Source organism: Eleginops maclovinus, chromosome 3, assembly GCF_036324505.1.
Source record: "Eleginops maclovinus isolate JMC-PN-2008 ecotype Puerto Natales chromosome 3, JC_Emac_rtc_rv5, whole genome shotgun sequence".
NCBI classification, from domain to species: domain Eukaryota; kingdom Metazoa; phylum Chordata; class Actinopteri; order Perciformes; family Eleginopidae; genus Eleginops; species Eleginops maclovinus.
The window spans coordinates 22,257,378-22,276,693 of record NC_086351.1 but is presented as its reverse complement, the minus strand read 5'-3'; the positions used below and the strand labels follow the sequence as shown (position 1 = coordinate 22,276,693).

The 19,316-nt window shown below is 40.4% G+C and overlaps 2 protein-coding genes and 1 long non-coding RNA gene across 3 annotated transcripts; all 3 read right to left on the bottom strand.

Moving 5' to 3' along the window:
- Positions 1-2,320: 2,320 nt before the first annotated feature.
- LOC134861754 (uncharacterized) lies at positions 2,321-4,378 on the bottom strand. The gene is made up of 2 exons (XR_010165439.1): positions 3,857-4,378; positions 2,321-2,835 (listed from the first exon to the last, which is right to left on the bottom strand). It is a non-coding gene; the product is annotated as an uncharacterized LOC134861754 (long non-coding RNA).
- Positions 4,379-5,132: 754 nt separating this feature from the next.
- Positions 5,133-9,654, bottom strand: rwdd1 (RWD domain containing 1). Its single transcript, XM_063879194.1, has 7 exons — positions 9,377-9,654; positions 8,209-8,274; positions 7,935-8,065; positions 6,411-6,554; positions 5,714-5,846; positions 5,574-5,636; positions 5,133-5,424 (listed from the first exon to the last, which is right to left on the bottom strand). The coding sequence occupies exons 1-7, from the start codon at positions 9,447-9,449 to the stop codon at positions 5,312-5,314; spliced, it is 723 nt and encodes a 240-aa protein (XP_063735264.1). The 5' UTR covers positions 9,450-9,654; the 3' UTR covers positions 5,133-5,311.
- A 1,152-nt stretch (positions 9,655-10,806) lies between these two features.
- On the bottom strand, positions 10,807-17,392 carry LOC134861752 (calcium homeostasis modulator protein 5-like). The gene is made up of 2 exons (XM_063879193.1): positions 13,326-17,392; positions 10,807-12,629 (listed from the first exon to the last, which is right to left on the bottom strand). Exons 1-2 carry the CDS (start codon positions 13,866-13,868, stop codon positions 12,240-12,242), a joined length of 933 nt encoding a protein of 310 aa, XP_063735263.1. The 5' UTR covers positions 13,869-17,392; the 3' UTR covers positions 10,807-12,239.
- Positions 17,393-19,316: the final 1,924 nt, after the last annotated feature.

Sequence of the window (19,316 nt, the reverse complement as noted above, 5' to 3'; positions counted from 1 at the left end):
TCTGTGTTCACTACAAGCAACACCTTTGAATTACATTACATGTAACTTGTTAGATGCTTTTATCCAAAGCAACTTACATACATTCAATACTGTGGGCAATCTCCACAGGAACAATTTGGGGTGAAGTGGCTTGCCCAGGGGACACACTGACATGCTGACTGCTGTGGGATTGGAACCAGCTCTCCCCTGATTCTTAATAAAGTAGTGATCCGAATCTGATCGATGCTTAATTCAAAAAACTTAAGCTGCTTCGAGGATGGGGATGTTTGGTACACATGAGTCAGCAGGGGGTCCATTAGAATTCTTGGTGCCTAAAGATACTCAGTTTCCAGTTTTATCATCCTCATCCTCTGTCTCACGCTGAATCCATTGGAACCATAATGTGTGGGAGGTTAATCCTTTCAATAGATCGTACAGTTCACGGAATTCAACCTCTGCGCCACCCACACACCTTGCAAACTGACCTTGTTCCCCTTGATGTTGGATTATTATGTTAGGGGAAATGTGACTTGTCTACCTTCTGTGAAATGATGAACCTTTATTTGCAAATGCAGGAAATTACTAAATTGTTACCTAAACTAAAGCTAACTTAGGCAGCATAGCACTAAATAAAGCAGCTGTAGCCATTTCTAAAACTATAGCAGCTGAGGCACGAACTACAGTAGCTGTAGGCTTAGCTAAAGCAGATGTAGCACTAATTACAGTAGTTGGAGCATTAGCTAAAGCAGATGTAGCACTAACTACAGTAGTTGGAGCATTAGCTAAAGCAGATGTAGCACTAATTACAGTAGTTGGAGCATTAGCTAAAGCAGATGTAGCACTAACTACAGTAGCTGTAGCCTTAGTTTAAGCACATGTAGCACTAACTACAGTAGTTGAAGCATTAGCTAAAGCACATGTAGCACTAACTATAGGTGTAGCACTAGCAAGCAGCTGTAGCACTAACTACAGTAGTTGAAGCATTAGCTAAAGCAATGTAGCACTAACTATAGGTGTAGCACTAGCAAGCAGCTGTAGCACTTACTATAGCATTAACTAAAGAAGCTATAACCTTTTATATAGCAAACACACTAGAAGCTGTAGCACCAGCTAAAGCAGATATAGCACTTTCTTTAGAAGGGGTAGGCAACCAGCTGCTCTTGAGCATCTTATGGCTTCCTGAAGCCTTGACAACAAATCTGTGTGTTTAGGTAGATTCCATTGCCTTAACTGCCAACAATGCTGGCAAAAATGAAAGGTTTCGAAGACATTCCAGAAAAAGCACATAGCATTTGCTGCTTCTGGTTATAACAGGTGAAAATACCAACACACTTTCAACATTTTCCTTTTTTGATGTTATATGTACATAGTTTATACATATATTGATTTTAAATCCTGATTAAAACACTGACGATTTGAGCAGATTTGTTCCACATAGAAAACTATATCTATATATATATATAGATATATATATGTATGTATGTATGTATAGATATATATATAGATATTCATTGGTAGCAGAGAGGGCAAAATGACTGTTCTGATAGAAAAAGTGTTGACCACTGTTCTTTAGCAGCTGTAGACCAGTTGGGTTGAAGTAGAGACAACACAAAACTTAAAAATAAAGTTCTTGCTTCCGGAAAAGCCTGAATATCCAGACTAAATATTCATGGCAGTATATGACTACAACCTTCTCCTTTCCTGTTGTGAATTAGGCACCATCGGTGACTGGAAGCATCACTTCACTGTGGCCCAGAGCGAGAGGTTTGACCAGGTCTTCCACAGAGAGATGGAGGACACCCCTCTACATTTTATCTGGGACATCCAGGACATTTAGTGATCAAGTTGTTGCAAGTCACAGCTTCATGAACACTTTGCGATACATAAAGAAACATAATTCATATCAGCCTCTTTCTTTCATTCTCTGTACATGTAGGCCTGGGATTCCAAAAGCATACTCATCCAGGCAGCTTTTAGTTTACATTCATTTTAGAATGAGTTGAAAATCTCTGCAAAGCTGCATTTTATTATAGTGCACTTCATCTTCTTCTCATCATCCAGCAGATATGTTGTGACGTCTTTCCTCACATTAATCATTGTTCTACTATTGTCATAATTGTTGCTTGGTAATGCATATTTGTGCAATGTATGACCATGGAAGAACTACTAGGTGGATTACATAAAGTAGATGTCTGTTTCCTTTCTGATGATTCGCACTGACTCATTTGTCACTCATATGACAATATTTTATACATATTTACATACAGTGCTCAGCGTAAATGAGTACACCCCCTTTGAAAAGTAAACAATATCTCAATGAACACAAAAACAATTTCCAAAATGTTGACAAGACTATGTTTAATATAACATCCGTTTAACTAATAACATGAAAGTTAGGTTAATAATATAACTTAGATTACACATTTTTCAGTTTTACTCGAAGGGTGATGCAAAAATGAGTACACCTCACAACAAAAACTACTACATCTAGTACTTTGTTTGGCCTCCATAATTTTGAATAACAGTACCAAGTCTTCTAGGCATGGAATGAACAAGTTGGAAACGTTTTGCTACATCAATCTTTTTCCAATCTTCAACAATGACCTCTTTTAGAGACCGGATGCTGGATGGAGAGTGATGCTCAACTTCTCTCTTCAAAATTCCCCATAGGTGTTCAGTTGTGTTCAGATCAGGAGACATACTTGGACACTGAATCACTTTCACCCTGTTCTTCTTCAGAAATCCAACAGTGGCCTTAGATGTGTGTTTAGGATCATTGTCATGTTGGAAAAGTGCACGACGACCAAGGGCACGGAGTGATGGTAGCATCTTCTCTTTCAGCATAGAGCAGTACATCTGTGAATTCATGATACCATAAATGAAACACAGCTCTCCAACACCAGCAGCACTCAACCTAGGGCTGCACGATTATGGCCAAAATGATAATCACGATTATTTTAATCAATATTGAGATCACGATTAATTAGCACGATTATTTGTTCAATTTTAACCAAAACATTTTTTATTGACACATAGGCTCATTATTACTGCTTTCACATCCAGGTGCTACATTCCTGCTAATGTACACATTTGTGCATCAAAATAAAATAGGTCTATATCTCGTCCACACTAGCCTACTGCGTTTTCGTTTTAATCCGGAGTTTTAAAACGAAAACGTGACCATTCACGCATACTGGGCATGCGCGTGCCGGTTGCAGTTGCAGCATTATAAAATGCAGAATTTACCTGCACAACAACTGCTACCACAGACAACAAGGTAAACAACGCTTTTACTTCGTTATCCATGTTTACCACTGGTAGTCAAGGCTGATCCGACCCAATACCCAGCTGATCCGACCCAATACCCAGCTGATCTGACCCGATACCCAGCTGATTTGAATTTGTCCGGGTAAGGAAGGGTCACATGGTAGGAGCGTGACGAATCAGAGAAGGATACTCGTGATCGATAAGACCCAATCAGAAAGCGCTCATAGGTGCCTACGTTAGCGTTTCCAAAAGTCTGCGTTTCTGCCTGTCCACACTAATCAGCAGCCCCGGGGCCAGCAGCGTTTCCAAAAGCCTCCGTTTTAAAACGAAAACCCAGTATTGTGTATTGTATTGTATACGAGGCTTGTTTTCTCCATCACTCGCTAGAAGCGCTAGATTGGCTTTGGAAAAAAACGTTGATACTGAGCGTTCTATGAACCGGATGACACATTTAAAATATCGCTCGATCACGCGATTTTGATCAAGGGAAGCCAAAATCGTGATCGTGATTAAAATTCGATTAATTGTGCAGCCCTAACTCAACCCCACATAAGGACACTGCCACCATGTTTCACTGTAGGCACCATGCATTATTGTTTGTATTCCTCACCTTTGCGACGCCATACAGTTTTGAAGCCATCAGTTCCAAAAACATTTATCTTGGTTTCATCACTCCAGAGTATAGAGTCCCAGTAGTCTTCATCTTTGTCAGCATGGGCCCTCGGCGGGCTTTTTTGTACCTGGGCTTTAGGAGAGGCTTCCGTCCTGGACGGCACTATGCATGCCATTCCGCTGCAGTGTACGCCGTATTGTTCTCATGGGAAATAGTCGCCCCAGTTTGGCTTTATACTTCCTAGATAACTGCAGTGAACTTGCATGCCGATGTTCTTCCACCGTTCTCATCAGAAGACGCTCCTGTCGAGGTGTTCACTTCCGTGGACGACCTGGACGTCTCTGTGAGATGGTTGCAGTTCCATCTTCTCAAAGTGTTTGTACCTTTTTTGCTACAGTACTCTGACTGATAAGTAAAGCTTTGCTGATCTTCTTGTAGCCTTCACCTTTGTGGTGTAAAGAAATCATTTGCTTTCTCAGGTCTTGTGACATTTCTCTTCCATGTGGTGCCATTGCTAACAACATGAAATGGGAAGGGGTTTTCTTTAGCTAACACCCTTTTACAGTCAGCTGTCTGCTGGACACCTGTGTAAGGAATCATTAGCCTCACCTGTGGTTGATTAGTGTTACATTTTAGATTTGTAGTCTAAAACTTTGCTTTGCTCCAGAGACTTTCAGTGGGGTGTACTCATTTTTGCATCGCCCCTATTTGAGTAAAACTGAAAAATGTGTAATCTACGTTATATTATTAACCTTACTTTAATGTTATTAGTTAAACAGAAGTTATATTAAACTTAGTCTTGTCAACATTTTGGAAATTGTTTTTGTGTTCACTGAGATATTGTTTAAAATGTTCCTTTTCGAAGGGGGTGTACTCATTTACGCTGAGCACTGTATATACTTATTAACACAATACATACGTATGTAAATATATATGAACAGTTCCAGCACTAGATTATACAGTATATCTTTTTTAATTATTGTATTTTATTAAGGAAACTTGTATCACTGTTGGTTCACAAAATAAACACTGATGCTTTTGAAAAGTGCTTATGCGTCTCTAACAATCATTAGTTTAGTGTACTGTTTTTCAGTATTTTAATGGTTTGTTTGTTCCACATTAAAGAGGGAAACAGTGTATCCATTTTAAACCACCTCTATTTTAACTAATCTAAATTGTAATGCTGATGAAGTATACTAATATATTCTTGCCTCCCCAGGACAGACGGAATGCTTGAGAGCCGTCTGCAGGTTAAACACGCAGAGCCAGGACAGATGTTTATCTGGTTAACTTTATTGTTGGGGCATAGAAATGAAAAACATATGTATGTGTTTCTGATCTGAAGAATTCCTCTGCAGCTGCTGTTAGAGTCTTTGAAAGGTAAATGTGAGGTCAGATGATCATATTCCCAAGGAGCAGTCTGTTCTGACTATCAGTCTGTCCTCTCCTGCTTTAGTCCTCGTCACTCCCCATGTCTAAAGGATCAAAGTCTGGGTCGTCGTCATCCAGGTCCAAGTCATCGATGTCCTGGAACAGAGACTCGTCCACCTCCACGTTGTTTCCGGCTGCAGAGGGACGAAGCAGGTTTGAGTTAGAATGGAACCTTAAGCGTAAAAAGTTATTCAAGGGGCTCTATTGTGCTCATTAGCCTCACAAGTCCATATCATCAAATTCATTTTAAAAACAATGAAAACAACATCAGCTAAACACTCACTGTCTTCAAGGAACTGGATGTCCGATGTGTCCAGGTTGTGGTCTGTCTCAAACAGCTGTTTACCTGGGGAGGGACACGTTTCCTTTAGTATTTCATAGAGCCCTGATGGATTAATGTTGAGTAACAGACTCAGGGTTTACCAGTGAGTTTGATTTTTCCCGCTTGTTCCTCTTCTTTCTGTCTTTTGCTCCTCAGCTCGTCCATCTCCATCTCAAACCTGTCTTTCCACGCCAGGAAGTTCTCGATGGTTACTACGGTGCCCTGGAAGGCCACCTGACAAACACACATTAATCGTTACATTCAACTTCCACTTAATACTAAACTTAAGTTACTAATACTGCTGTCAGCTTAAAGAAGAAAAATTACCACTTGACTCACAATATTGATTAAAATTGATTTAACAATGATCGTATGGCGTCCCGTAAGAAAACAATGCTCTCTTCCGCTGGGTACAGCTGGATCTGAGACAACAGCAACGTAACTTAAAATGATGGCAGCACTGATCAAGATTTCAGTCTATTCACATTTTCTTTTCCACACTTTTCAGAAACCCTGAGCAGTTTGTACTGAAACGGCACCTTATGCATTTCAATCTTTGTTTTTTTAACTGCAACTTGTACACTTGTATAAAGTATATAGTATCCCATGTTTATATACGTTGGTAGTAATTTGGACTATCACAGTGTATTCAAACTTATTCCGACTTTTTATACTTTTACTTATGTGTGCTTGTGAACATGCTGCTATAACTAAACAATTTTACATTGTGGGAGCAATTAAGTATATCTAATCTAAGACTTAAGATGTACATGTGAAATAATATTTGCCTGTCCCCACCTTCTCTGCCTCCTCTGCCTCTTCCTCTTTCCGTCGCTTCTCCTCCTCTCGTCTGTTTTTCATTAAATCCACTATTTCGTTGAGCTTCTCCTGAACGGCTGTGACCAGCGTGAAGATCATCACCATGCCCAGGTTTTCATCTGCCTGTAGCGCAAGAACACACTTTTAGTCCTTGTATTCATTGTAACAGACAGAGCCAAAAACTAATGTAGGGAAACCTTGTTTGTTTATTTTTATCATCAGAGCGGCACTAGTTTGTGACATTAAAGTTAATTTATTTTCCAGAGGATCCAAAACCATTCTATTTGCTCTACAAAAAAATTATGATTTTATTCAACAAATAGTTAAAATGCAAGTGAAAAAAAATGAATTAAAGCAGCAATGAATGGGTCTTGCTAAATTGCATTTTTGCACCACCTCCAGTGTCCACCAAGTGGCAAAAGAGAACACATGCTAACAAACATTGTGTTTCTGTATATTACATGCAGACCAAACATTGTAAGTTGCATGTGAATCTGATAGTATGGACTCTATATTGACCTGCAAAATTCCTCAGGCTGGAACCCCTCCCAACTACAACAATTTCGGAGGAGTTTAGAGAAGCTTGAGCTATCGGTTCTGCAGTATGAGAGAAAGTGAGGGAGATCTGGCTATGTGTGTCATCGGGAGAGGAGCCCGGGGGGTGTGAGCAGCAATCACTGACCTCTGAGTCTGGGACAAAATGTATGGAATTTAACAGTCCTACCGTAAATTTGTCTTAGTATTGCTATCTGAGTGTAGCATCTGTTGTTATTTAGCATGACTGAGGCATGGTTAAATCAATTCAGTTTTTAACAGCCCCCTCAGTCATATCCTGCCCCCTGGCTGCATCAATCTCCAGACCGGGAAATTAATGTTCAAAATGCACCTTAACGTATTGTGCATTACTTGAAATTCTACGAGGTTTGATGAAGTCAATGTGTTGTTGTAGCCCTAGAGATATGACAAATTCTCATTTTCTTTTTTAGCTGGAGGGAAGTGTTGGTGTTTGATTGACAGCAGCTGGCAGATACTTCTGCAGTAAATTACAAACCAAAGACAGACTGCATATTATTAGCGTGGTATAAAAAGAGCTGATAAAAAAATGTGTTTGGAAATCATCCGACTCACTATCAACTTGTTCAGGTTGTATTAATAATATTATTATAATATTAATATTAGCACAGTTGAAGCTACAGAGGTTTCTATAGAGTTGTAGAAGTTCATGCACTCTTTCTTTTGTAGAAATACATTCTGTGTAAGGGTCCTCCATCATTATGATAAATGAACAGCGAGAAACTTTAAATACAGTTGTCACAGCAATTCAAATAGATACTAGAGAGGTAGATGTGACCTGTTTAACGTCCTAAAAAAACATTATGCAAAGTGTAATAAAAGGAGTTTGTTTTTTTATTACCATGATAATGAATTTGTTTTGTGGAGTTACTATGGTCTTGTTATCAAGTACTTAATTTCTGGTATGTTGCCATCCCTAACATGACCCACCTGCTGCTGCAGTAAGGCGAGGATCTCTCCCATGTCGCTGTCCTCCAGATTCTCCTGTGTGTGGATCTCCCACAGCGGGGGCTCATCTGGGTATTTCTCTACATATGTGAACTTTAATGTTGCTTCCGTGGCTGCAAGAAGAAACAAGACTCATTTCACTCACTTAATATCGCTGGAAAATGTCATCATGCACAAGGTGAGATTTCCTAACAGTGTTAAACTCATGTGTGGAATGGATTGCAATTTGCAGCCAAAGACGAAGAGATATACTCACTTTCACCGTTTTCCCCTGCATCTGACGTTACATTGATGGTGAAGCTGATAGGCTCCTCTGAAAGAACTACAAACACATATGTTTTAGTATCAGATGCTTTTCAATAAAGAGGTTTACCTTGACAGACCATGTGACAATTCATAATCTGACAGCAGAGCGCAATCTGTCTTAAATGTGTAAGGCTTGAAGTAGCGTCATTACAACAACAGCATGCTTTGATGCCTTATTACACACTGCTGCATCAGTGTTACAGAGTAGCATTATGTTTGTGTAGCTGGTTGATACAAGATACAAAAAAAACTATATTATTAAGATGGTCATTGGGTAAAAGTAGAGAAAAACTCAAATGTGAATGTGTTTAAATTGTTTTGACTTTTCTAATGTTCTTTTATACTGGTAGATATTGGATAGTGATACATATTTGAGCATTGAAATTGACCCTCTGAAAAGTTTACATGAATCAGAAACAGTGTTATTGGTTTACACGAGGAATTTGCCTTGGTATATATGGTGCATACATAAACACAGTCAAAGAAGATAAATAATAAAAACGTTCAAAAAACAAAAAGTATTGCAAAAACTTTAACAATTATAACATTAAAATATAGACAAATGTTTATACCAAAAAACTAAACACAGTATAATGAAAAAATATCTGCAATTTAGTTTTAGTTTTATTATGTTATCACTAAAATGGGAAATGTAATTGGTTAACACAGAGGCATGAATCTACTGGTTTAATATTTAACAATACTTGGTATGTTTTAATCTTATCATATTAATTATAAGATGTGAATTTTCTAAGCAAAAGCTTAATAAGGAATAGGTTATATAGGTATATTTCTAAAATGTTGAAGCCTAGACCAACGTATCTATTCATATGCATTATACAGGTTAGTTACTCCAAAACTGTGTGCAGTTTGGTGAAAGGCCAACTCACTGTCCATAGTCATGCCCACAGCTTGTCAATCACTGCTGCAAGGCTGACATGTATCTGCAGTACCGTTACAACAACATTAACGTTATACCACTAAATGCCCAAAAAACAGTTAGCTACGTTTGATGGATGTATGTTTCAGTAAATACTGTTGCGAGTCATTGCTAGACTGTGAGCTAACTCGGCTGTCTCTCGCTTGTCTGTTTAATGTTTCATGAATCAAAGACAAACCTGTGAAAGAGTCTGGGTATATAGACTCTATGGCTTCAAGTTCATTCCTTTGCTCTTCTGCGTAGTCCGTCATTTTCACGTTATGTAGAGGTTAGACAGAACATCCCGCTGTGCTCATCTCAGGCTAACCACGGAGGCTAACAGGCTAACTGCTGCTGCGTGTTGCTCATCGATCATATCGGGATTCGGACTCTTTAGTCTGAGAATATAACTAACACTTCTCTAGGTTTATCAAACTCGTCAAACATCATTTAACTTTTAAAAAAGTGGGTAAAACACATGTTTGCGCTATAACTGTACGTATTTCTGCTTTATTTAGGAATTGTTCACCAGCTTCATATCACACACTGATCTTATCCATTGTTCTGGTCTGCAGCGCACAGGGGAATCCATGGATTTTTTTTTTCAACAAACTTTATTGAGTTCTACGACTGAGTACTTGAGAGAAGAAAAGAGAATGACGGATAACATTTATGCATTCAACTTTAAGATAGAGGCCTTAATGTATTTTTTACATTTATGAGTAAATATTTTTACTGATAATGCTTAGGAGCTAGCTCATCAGTTGAGATTCCAGCCAATCACAGGGCTGATACAGGAGACAGACAACCAATCACCATTCACACCTGGCCAATGTGAAAGTAAACCATTCACCTAAAACTAAATAAAACCCTTTTCAAGGTCACAGAAAAAAACCTTTGCACCAATAATTTGAATACACTTTTGGAGGAAACAATGGGATACACTTACAAATTAATTAAAAATGTTCTATAGCCTAACATTTATAACATTTTGTTGATATTGATATTCCAAAACTTTTAATTCAATTCTTTTTTAATGAACTGTTTTTGACTCAATTGATATTTAGTTATTTAACTTTCATTTATTCATCACTAAATTCATAAAACTAGGAGTTGCTTATTCATTTATTTGTATTTCCTTATTCCTATGTCTGTCATTAACTGTCTGTCTCTAACCAAACTCTGGAAATAGAGTCCATATTTCAGGTGTATCATTAGACCCGACGATGTTTCCTTCAGCAGAGGATAAGTTCCAGGGATAATTCAAGTTTCAACTTGTCCGTCCCAACAGTTGAAAACAGATCATTGGATTGTAGGGTTTAGCCTGACTGATGGTCTTCATCGGTTCATATGGAAATACAGATGGAGTCCTACATCTGACATGAGACTAGAATCAGCGTCTTTAGTTTACAAATGACCAGAGTTAACAGTCAACACCGGTCATAAGGGGAAACATGTTCATACAGAATGTTGGATGTTTAAAGCAATGCATGAACAAATGAGACATCTGTTATCTAACTGAGACACCACTGAGTTCACATGCCTGGATTGTAATAGGCCAGAAAAGAGGAAAACTGTTGAGTAATGTAATACAGGATATAAATAAGTAAAAAACACTCTGCAAATATGTCATGGTTCGAAATACATGTTTGTATTAATGCTACAAAAGGATACAGAGGCATTAGGGTACCATTCAACCTATTTACTGGTTATACAGACTTTTGCAGTTGCATAATAATGAAATTATTTTAACCTGTAAGCATTAAAAACAACAAGACTGCCAATGGTCATCATCTAAGGGACTGAACCAAAAAAAGAAGTCTGTTCAGAATGTGTGCACCATGTATAACAGAGACTTGCCCTGCTGTAAGTGTTCATTACTGTAAGTGTTCATTTCTGTAAGTGTAAGTGCTGCTATAATCACATCCACTGCATGGGACACTTCCTATATAAAAACTGAGGGGAAAGGGGCAAATCCCAGCTAGTTTTTACCCCTGAATCTAAGTTAGACATATATTTATTTTGTTTTGTATTCTGGAAATTCGTTTGTAACTTTAGGGACATAGAGCACAGCAGGGAAGGCTCAAAAGCTGGTTGTTTTTCAGGAGACTCCTCCCAAAGGCCCTGTCACAACCACGTAATACCGAGGCTTTATTCCTCAAAAATGCATCCAGATCCATAAAGTGGTTTAGAAAATATACCAAGGTAATGAGTCAAGTCCCCCGAAAACACCAACAAAAAAGGACAGGTATAACAGACCATTTCCAACTCTGGCATACACATATACATACACTGCTGTTAAAGGCCATATCCTTACAGACGTGTTCAGTAAGAAAGAAAATGTGTAGATGGCATCGTTTGATCCTACAAATAAAATGAAGTATAAGACATGGGCTCTATAATGTATCTACACATCTATGGATGGACATGTCTCGAGAAGTGAACCATGCAGCAGGAATTACAGGACACAGAGGAGTAACGGATTAGATGTAATGAAATGAGGATAATTAAAGGTCATTGAATGCCCTTACAGTTGTATAAAAAATGACATTATCTGATTACTGTTATATTTCAAAAAATGACTAGCAAGAATGTTAGTTAAAAAAATTGATATGGAGGTATTCAAAAAGTTACAGAAAGTTACATTACTCTTATGTTGTGATGCTCAGAGTAGGTTACTGATTCAAATTTTTGTAGAGGGAACTAGCAATTGTAACAGAATACATTTAATTAAAAATACATTTGTTTTAAAAGAACTCTCCCGAGCCCTGCCAGGATATGACCTCAGGGTTTTCGGTCGATCCTGTTAGTGTGTTTATTAGTTTGAAATAGAACACCTGACATGCATGCAGTGTGAAATACCTAGGGAGTATAAGATAGTGGTTATGCCCTTAATGTGTTTAGGGAAGATAGTACCATTGCAATTTAGTCCCATTGTTTTGTGCGACATAGTAAATGGAAGCATTGTCACAGAGGAGGAAGCTTTCCTGAGTCAGACCACACATACATTACACATAGAGTTAAATACAAACAGTGGATATTAGCTAACAGTGTCCCCACAGTCAGTGCATTTCTATTCCATGCTCAACGTCCAACACAGGTCTCTTCTCTGGCGTGAAGTCCCTGTCTGTCCTCTCCACGTAGCGCTGCAAGGTGCTGTAATACTGCTCACTCCTGGAGAAGGTGTGCAGTGCAGAGATCTCCTCCCACGCCCTGTGATTGGGGAAAGGGAAAGGGGCAGCTTTGTTGTTCTCGAAGAAGCTATTCATGTTTCTCTTGGCCAGTTTGTCTGCATAATCTTCTGCAAAGGTATCGAAGCACTCCTTCTCTTTCTCTACGTAGCGTTTCCAGAATGTGAGCTGCAGGTAGCTGACTTTGGAGCGACAGTTTGTGTAGCAGGTACCCAGGAGGCCCATGAATGCAGCAATAATGATGATCCACCAACCCAGGACCTAGAAACCGAGAGGAACGATGCACACTTAACACTAAATCAATACAAAATGCAGTTGACAAATAGTTTCATTTCTAACATCACCTAGAATAATGTGGGTGCTTAAAGGGTCCCTTCACGCACATTTTCAGGTTCATATTTGTATTTTGTGTCTCTACTGTGACATGTCTCCATGCTTTAATGTTCAAGAAGCTCTTTATTTTTCTCATACTGCACATATTTTTTTTTCATGGTAATAAAAACTCAACATCTGCTTTAAGTATCAGCCTCAGGCATCAGTCTCCCCTGTGGTGCCATAGCGATATCATCAGGGTGATCACAGAGTTGCAGTAGTCAAGACGTGAGATGACAAGAGCCAGGACCAGGACCTGTGGCGCCTTCAAGGTTTCAAGGTTCCAAGGTCTTATTGGTCATATGCACAGCATATACAATGTATATGTTGGCAATGAAAATCTTATATCCCATGCTCCTCCAACAACTCAACATACACGGTGGGACAGTATCCAAGTCCCTTTCAGCCTGGTGAACACACTCATCTTTTTAACTCCTCACTGGGTCTCCAAAAGGGCACAAAGGCTTTTGAAGCAAATTTTTCGCTGCCAAACCTTAACAAATGAACTTACATGTCAGTCCCCTAAATTCCATGGGGTGTGTGTGTGTGTGTGTGTGTGTGTGTGTGTGTGTGTGTGTGTCTCACCTGTGACTGGGCCCGGAACATGAGCAGCAGCTCCATCCTCTCATCAGCAGTCAGTTTGGAGCGGTCGCAGGGCACCCGGGCCAGCTCCTCCCGACACTTCAGAGTCTTGTTTTTACAGAACAGATCCACCACCAGGTTATCGTCCAGGCCGCTGACAGCACACTCATAAAAGGTCCCATTGAGCAGGGCCACACAGAGCCACATAATAGGAGCCACACAGGCTCCACTGAAGATATTCATAAAAACCCTGAGGCAACCCACGCAGTTCCCCCGGGGGCACAGCTTCATGGGGTTCAGGCAGCAGCCAGTGTACAGCCTCCACAGCCTGCTGCTGAAGAAGAGACCTAAAATCAGCAGCACTGCAGCCGGGCCCAACAGGAAAGTCAGCCCATAGGCAAAGTTCTGATCATGGTTGCACGGACACTGAAAGGAAACCATGGAGAAAACACGCTCCCCACCTATGGTCAGTAGAGCCATGAAGCTGTAGCCAATGGTGGCCTTCTGGTTCAGGAAGAATCGCAGGACGGTCTGGAAGTTATCCATGGTGTCAGCAGGAATGGCTTTTACACACTCCACAAGATAAGAAATTAAATAGAAGACAGAGTGAAAGAGTTGTTATTCCCTGTCCTGTGTTCTTCCTTTCTCAGCTGAAGACAAGCCTGTCACTGCCCCTCCCTTTGCCCCTCTTCTCTTCAGACTCCTCCTTCAGTTAGCTCCCTCCCTATTTCTTTTTACTCACAACATATTTATTCTCCAAAGGGAAGTCCCTGCTGCACCGTCACTAAAAACAAAGACACACCCCCAGTTGAACAGTTGCCGTTTCCCTCTACTTCTCCTTCTCTGTTCATGCATACATTCCTCTTTAAACGCTTCCCTCTACAGCTCTATTTACCAAAGTCCTGCTGTTCTCGTTTTATAACGACCTGTCTATAGTGCGGGAAAGTGACGGGAATTCAGCCAAATGCAAAATAGAAGAAAACAAAAAACACATCAGAGGAACTTTTTCCATTCACTTTAATACAAAGCAGTCAATCATTCATACAAAAAGGAAATTAAGGACAACTTGATTTGTTTCTCTTCAAGCACATAAATAAACAAGTCTCAGTTCTACTGACAGCATTCAACAAGCAGGAAATCAACAAATGCTATCTGTGATGACAAAATGTGCCCAAGGGGGAAGACATAAATGCAGAAAATCATACAGAATAAGGCATACCCATGCTTTTTTAAATGTTTCCATCAAGAACCTACCATTGTTGCAGAGACAGAGAAGCAGTCAGCATCAGCAGCAGTGCGCAGAGGAAGTGATCACATCCTCTTGGTGGTTTCTGTTCCCATTACCATTAGAGAGCCTAAACCCCCTTTGAGTGCTTCATACTGGAAACCCTTTCCACATCATTATCTCCTACCATCAGAGCAACACTAGTCTGTGCAATGCATGGTGTCAAAACAAAATCAGTTCTTCACTGATGATCCAACAATTCTTATTTGCACCATGTATGTTGACTTGTTGGAGGAGCATGGGATATAAGATTTTCATTGCCAACATATACGTTGTATATGCTGTGCATATGACCAATACAACCTTGAAACCTTGCTCATATTCTGATTGTGTGCATGTATTACATGCATTCACGTTGAAGGGGCCCTTTCTGCTCATTTTCAGGTTCATTTTTGTATTTTGTTCCTCTCCTCAGATAAGATAAGATGTGCCTTTATTAATCCCTGTGGGGAAATTCAAATGTTTATGCAGCAACAGAGAAGAGGAAAAACAGTACCGGTTCACACAGGGATATGAAACAGTGATGGGTAAGTTACTTCCAAAATGTAATACAGTACATATTACTTATTACTGTCTTTTTAAAGTAATGAATTACATTACAGTATTACTGTCTCTGAACTGTAATGCGTTACACTACTTTTGCGTTACTTTGAGTTACATTCACAAAAATAACCGCAAAAGTATGGCTTTAATGCTAAAATGTAGTTTATTGCAGCTCTTTAATTAAAGCTATCTATGGCAGTATGCTGAAATTAAACGTAGGCCTATGCTCCGTTTAAGTGGGCTGAATAATATTGATACCGGTAACATTACGTCTCTATTTGTTATTAATAACATGTTAGTGGAGCCTCGTCACGGCCCTGTAACCTGCTGTATATGAACGAGTCTCTATTTACATGCACAATAGTAACTGTATTCCGTTACAGCTACTATTTGATTAGATGGTATTCAGAATAGTTACATTGTTGAAATCAATGGATTACATGACGGTACTTTTGTTTCATGAGTTGATTCCATAGACTGTATATATAGATGGACAGAGTGGCTCCATTCAGCTGTGTTCTATAGAATTGAAGCAACCGAGGCGACGCCATCTTTGAAAATTTGAAGCCAGTTCGAAGTACGCTTGCGCAGTAGAATCTGAAGCATGCGCAGTGAAGAGGAGGTCGCGATCAGACCCGCCCACTCATCGAGTGAAACACGCCCCTTATCGAGTGAAACACGCCCCCTTCTCCGTCCGTTCCCCACCACACACACAGGCCGAGTCCGACTCTCTGGGGCTAAACTGGCTGAAACTACAGTGCCCAGTTCGGTCTGGGTATTTGGATTTTCTCCGGTAAGTGTAACGTATGTAAAACAAACCTCTTGTCTGTGTTTGTGAAATACACCTCAGACAGCTTATATTTTTTGATTGTAGACACCAGTTTACCAGCTAATAACTTAATTGTACACGTACACGTACACGGCTTCGTCTAAGAACTAGCCTATCACACCATCGTTACATAAAATAAACTGACAATATACTGACAATGATTAGACTAGTTCTATCTTTAAATTAATAATGCATAGTACCGCTGAATGCTGAGGTAAATTAACCTGGTAACGTAACGTAACAGATTGCCAACTAGATCGCTATTCCTGGCACAATGTCAAATAAGATACATAAATAATAACAATAATAACCATCCTTCTACCTAATGTCACTAAGAATAATGTTATTTGTTAATTTCACCTCATGTATTTCACAGAGCACGTCAAACACCCTCATCGCAAAGCCAGCTGTGACAGCTGTCATTAAATATTCAGCCTAGAATATTTAAACGTTAACGTTAACTTTTTTCTCATTAGAAATCTCGATGTTTCGAGCGTCTTCAACATACAAATCTATCTGTTTTTCGTTGGTATATGACCATAATCCTTTCAAGGATGTCCGAAAATCTATAGATTACTGTCAAATTAAGTTAACTTTCTAACGTTAGCGGCTAAGCTATCGCTACCGTCATTTTAATGAGTTCGCTAGCTAATATTAAGTTAATATTAACTTACCGAAAAAACTGCACAGAGCTCCCCTGAGATGGCCTGTTAGTACAATCAACAGCACAACACGACATGACTGTCAATATATAAATGTAAAGTAATAACAGCAAATAAAACAAATATGAGTTGCCTGACAAAAGAACACCACTACAGCCGAGCCTACAGCTACTCTGAATGAAATGAAATGTTGAAGGAGGTTGCAAGCGGCTGCACTGTCAATCAAAGTGTAACCACGCCCCTTTTATATTTATTAAAATAACATTAAAGAAAATAATTTCTCGGGAAAAAGAAAAATGGTGTGATGTGAAGCACCTTGAAAGCTATTTTTTCGAATAAAAAGTTGTGGATGCAAAATTTGTTTTAGGTGAGAAAAGTGACATAGAAAGTTGGTTACTTGCCCATTGAAAATACATGGGAATGGGCGGAGCTACGCATTGTACTGCAGCCAGCCACCAGGGGGCTCTGGACTAGCGCTTGCTTCACTTTTAACGGACGAACCTCTGTCCATCAATATATACAGTCTATGGTTGATTCGCTCTCTAAATAAATTAAGGAAACTTGATGCATTTCCCAGAAGCCCCAACATGAAAACGAATGAAACTGAGCTATTTGAATTGAGTGATCAGCTGCCTACAATGGAGTCGGAAGAGGAGCAGCTAGAGGTAGAGCTGGAGCCGGAGCCAGCACAACAGAGCCAGGGCAGGAATACGTTTCTATTTTGGAAATTCAAACAGCATTTCACATTAAAGAAAGACAAGGGATGTTCTGCCCTCACTAAAGAGTTCCCCTTCTTCAATTAGACAGACAGATGACTCCCATCACACACCGGTCAGATTTGGTAGATTTATTCAAACTGACAGCATGTAAAAGGTGTAAAACTAAAATGAAGAAAGAAAGAAAATACACAATCAGCATAAAATATGTAATAACTAAGATATCAGATACACATCCCCAAAGATAAGGCCTACAACAAGCCTAGAAAGTTACTACAGTGACTAGCTGGATATATGAAACCGCATGTCAAACATTAATTGCTCTTACTTCGCTGAAATTACAAAAATATGCAGAAATAAACACATCAAGTAATTACACTAACAATATCCTGCAAAGATACTCACAGACGATGCTCCTATAAAGTGAATTCAAAAGAGGATGGAATAAGATGTAGCTGCTGCTCACACTACCATGCCAAAACTGGTCTGATAAACAAAGCATTCCAGGTGACTTCCTGTAAGTGTCACATGACTATCATGAATTTCAATATGACTGCCCAAATGTTAAACCCAACCCCAAAGCAAAGACACCACCTAGTGGCAGGAGTAGGAAATGCACATTAATTACTTGTAAAATAAACCCAGTCCAGCACACTCCCCGCATGGTATCTAAAAAGATGCCACCTTTAACAAGGGGAGCTAAGAACGGTAACTCTAATCAGTCTCTGGGGAGAGGAGTAGGACGACCTCTGATACAGGTCGCAGAAAGGTCTTGCTTGACCCATCCCTCGCAGTCTTGATCTCCACCTTTCTTACCCTCCCGTCGGTGCCGGGGAAGGTCTTGACGATGACGCCCATGGGCCAGTCGTTTCTCTGCAACTGGTCGTTTTTCAGGAGGATGACGTCACCTTCTTTCAGATTGCGTTTCTCTTTTTCCCACTTCCTGCGTTTCTGCAGGGTGGGGAGGTACTCTGTCCTCCATCGATGCCAAAAGGTGTTGGCGAGGCTTTGGACCTGCCTCCACTGCTTGCCGTAGAGGTCCTTCTCGTCAAACTCACCCTTGGGAGGAGGAAGGGCACTGACCTTCTGTGTGAGAAGTGTCGCTGGTGTCAGGATGAATGGGGAGTCAGGGTCTGTGGACACAGGAACCAGTGGACGGGCGTTCAGGATCGCTGAGACCTCTGCCATGAATGTTGTCAGGACCTCATGCGTGAGCTTTGCTGGGCCGGCCTTCAACAGCATCGAGTCCAGGATACGCCTTGCCAGTCCAATTAGCCGCTCCCAACTGCCCCCCATGTGGGAAGAGTGTGGTGGGTTGAAGATCCACTTACACCCATTGTCACTGAGATATCCTTGCACCTCCTTGTCACTAGTCACAGAGTCCATCTGCAACTCCTTACAGGCCCCAACGAAGTTGGTGCCACAATCGCTTCTGATCTGTTTCGCTGGCCCCCTGACTGAGAAGAACCGCCGTAGAGCGTTGATGAAGCTTGAAGAGTCCATTGACTCCAGTACTTCTATATGTATGGCCCTGGTGCTCATACATGTAAAAAGCACAGCCCATCTTTTGCTGCTAGCAAGTCCTCCTCTGGTCCGCCGTGCCGTGACCATCCATGGTCCGAAGACGTCCACACCCACGAATGAGAAGGGAGGATCTGCGCTGAGGCGGTCCGCAGGTAAGTCAGCCATCTTTTGAGTCTCCATCTTCCTGCGTAGTCTTCTGCATGTGACGCAGTGATGAAGGATGCTGCTGATACGCCGTTTCCCACTGATAATCCACAGGCCTGCCGCTCTCACAGCACCCTCGGTGAGGTGCCGCCCTTGGTGCTGGACCTGCTCATGATAATGTCGGATGAGCAAGGTTGTGACGTGGCTCTGCCCAGGTAAGATTACAGGACTAACCTCTTTTCCATCCAGGTTTGCCTTGGACAGGCGTCCTCCAATCCTGAGAATGCCAGC

What these genes read in the sequence shown, in the direction of transcription:
- rwdd1 (XM_063879194.1), bottom strand. Translation starts at nt 9,449, where the DNA reads ATGACGGACTACGCAGAAGAGCAAAGGAATGAACTTGAAGCCATAGAG. An exon ending in TCGCCTTACTGCAGCAGCAG is followed by an intron (nt 6,555 to 7,934) that starts GTGGGTCATGTT and finishes CTTGCGCTACAG; the next exon opens with GCAGATGAAAACCTGGGCAT. An exon ending in AGGCAGAGGAGGCAGAGAAG is followed by an intron (nt 5,847 to 6,410) that starts GTGGGGACAGGC and finishes TGTGTTTGTCAG; the next exon opens with GTGGCCTTCCAGGGCACCGT.
- LOC134861752 (XM_063879193.1), bottom strand. Translation starts at nt 13,868, where the DNA reads ATGGATAACTTCCAGACCGTCCTGCGATTCTTCCTGAACCAGAAGGCC. An exon ending in TGTTCCGGGCCCAGTCACAG is followed by an intron (nt 12,630 to 13,325) that starts GTGAGACACACA and finishes CTCGGTTTCTAG; the next exon opens with GTCCTGGGTTGGTGGATCAT.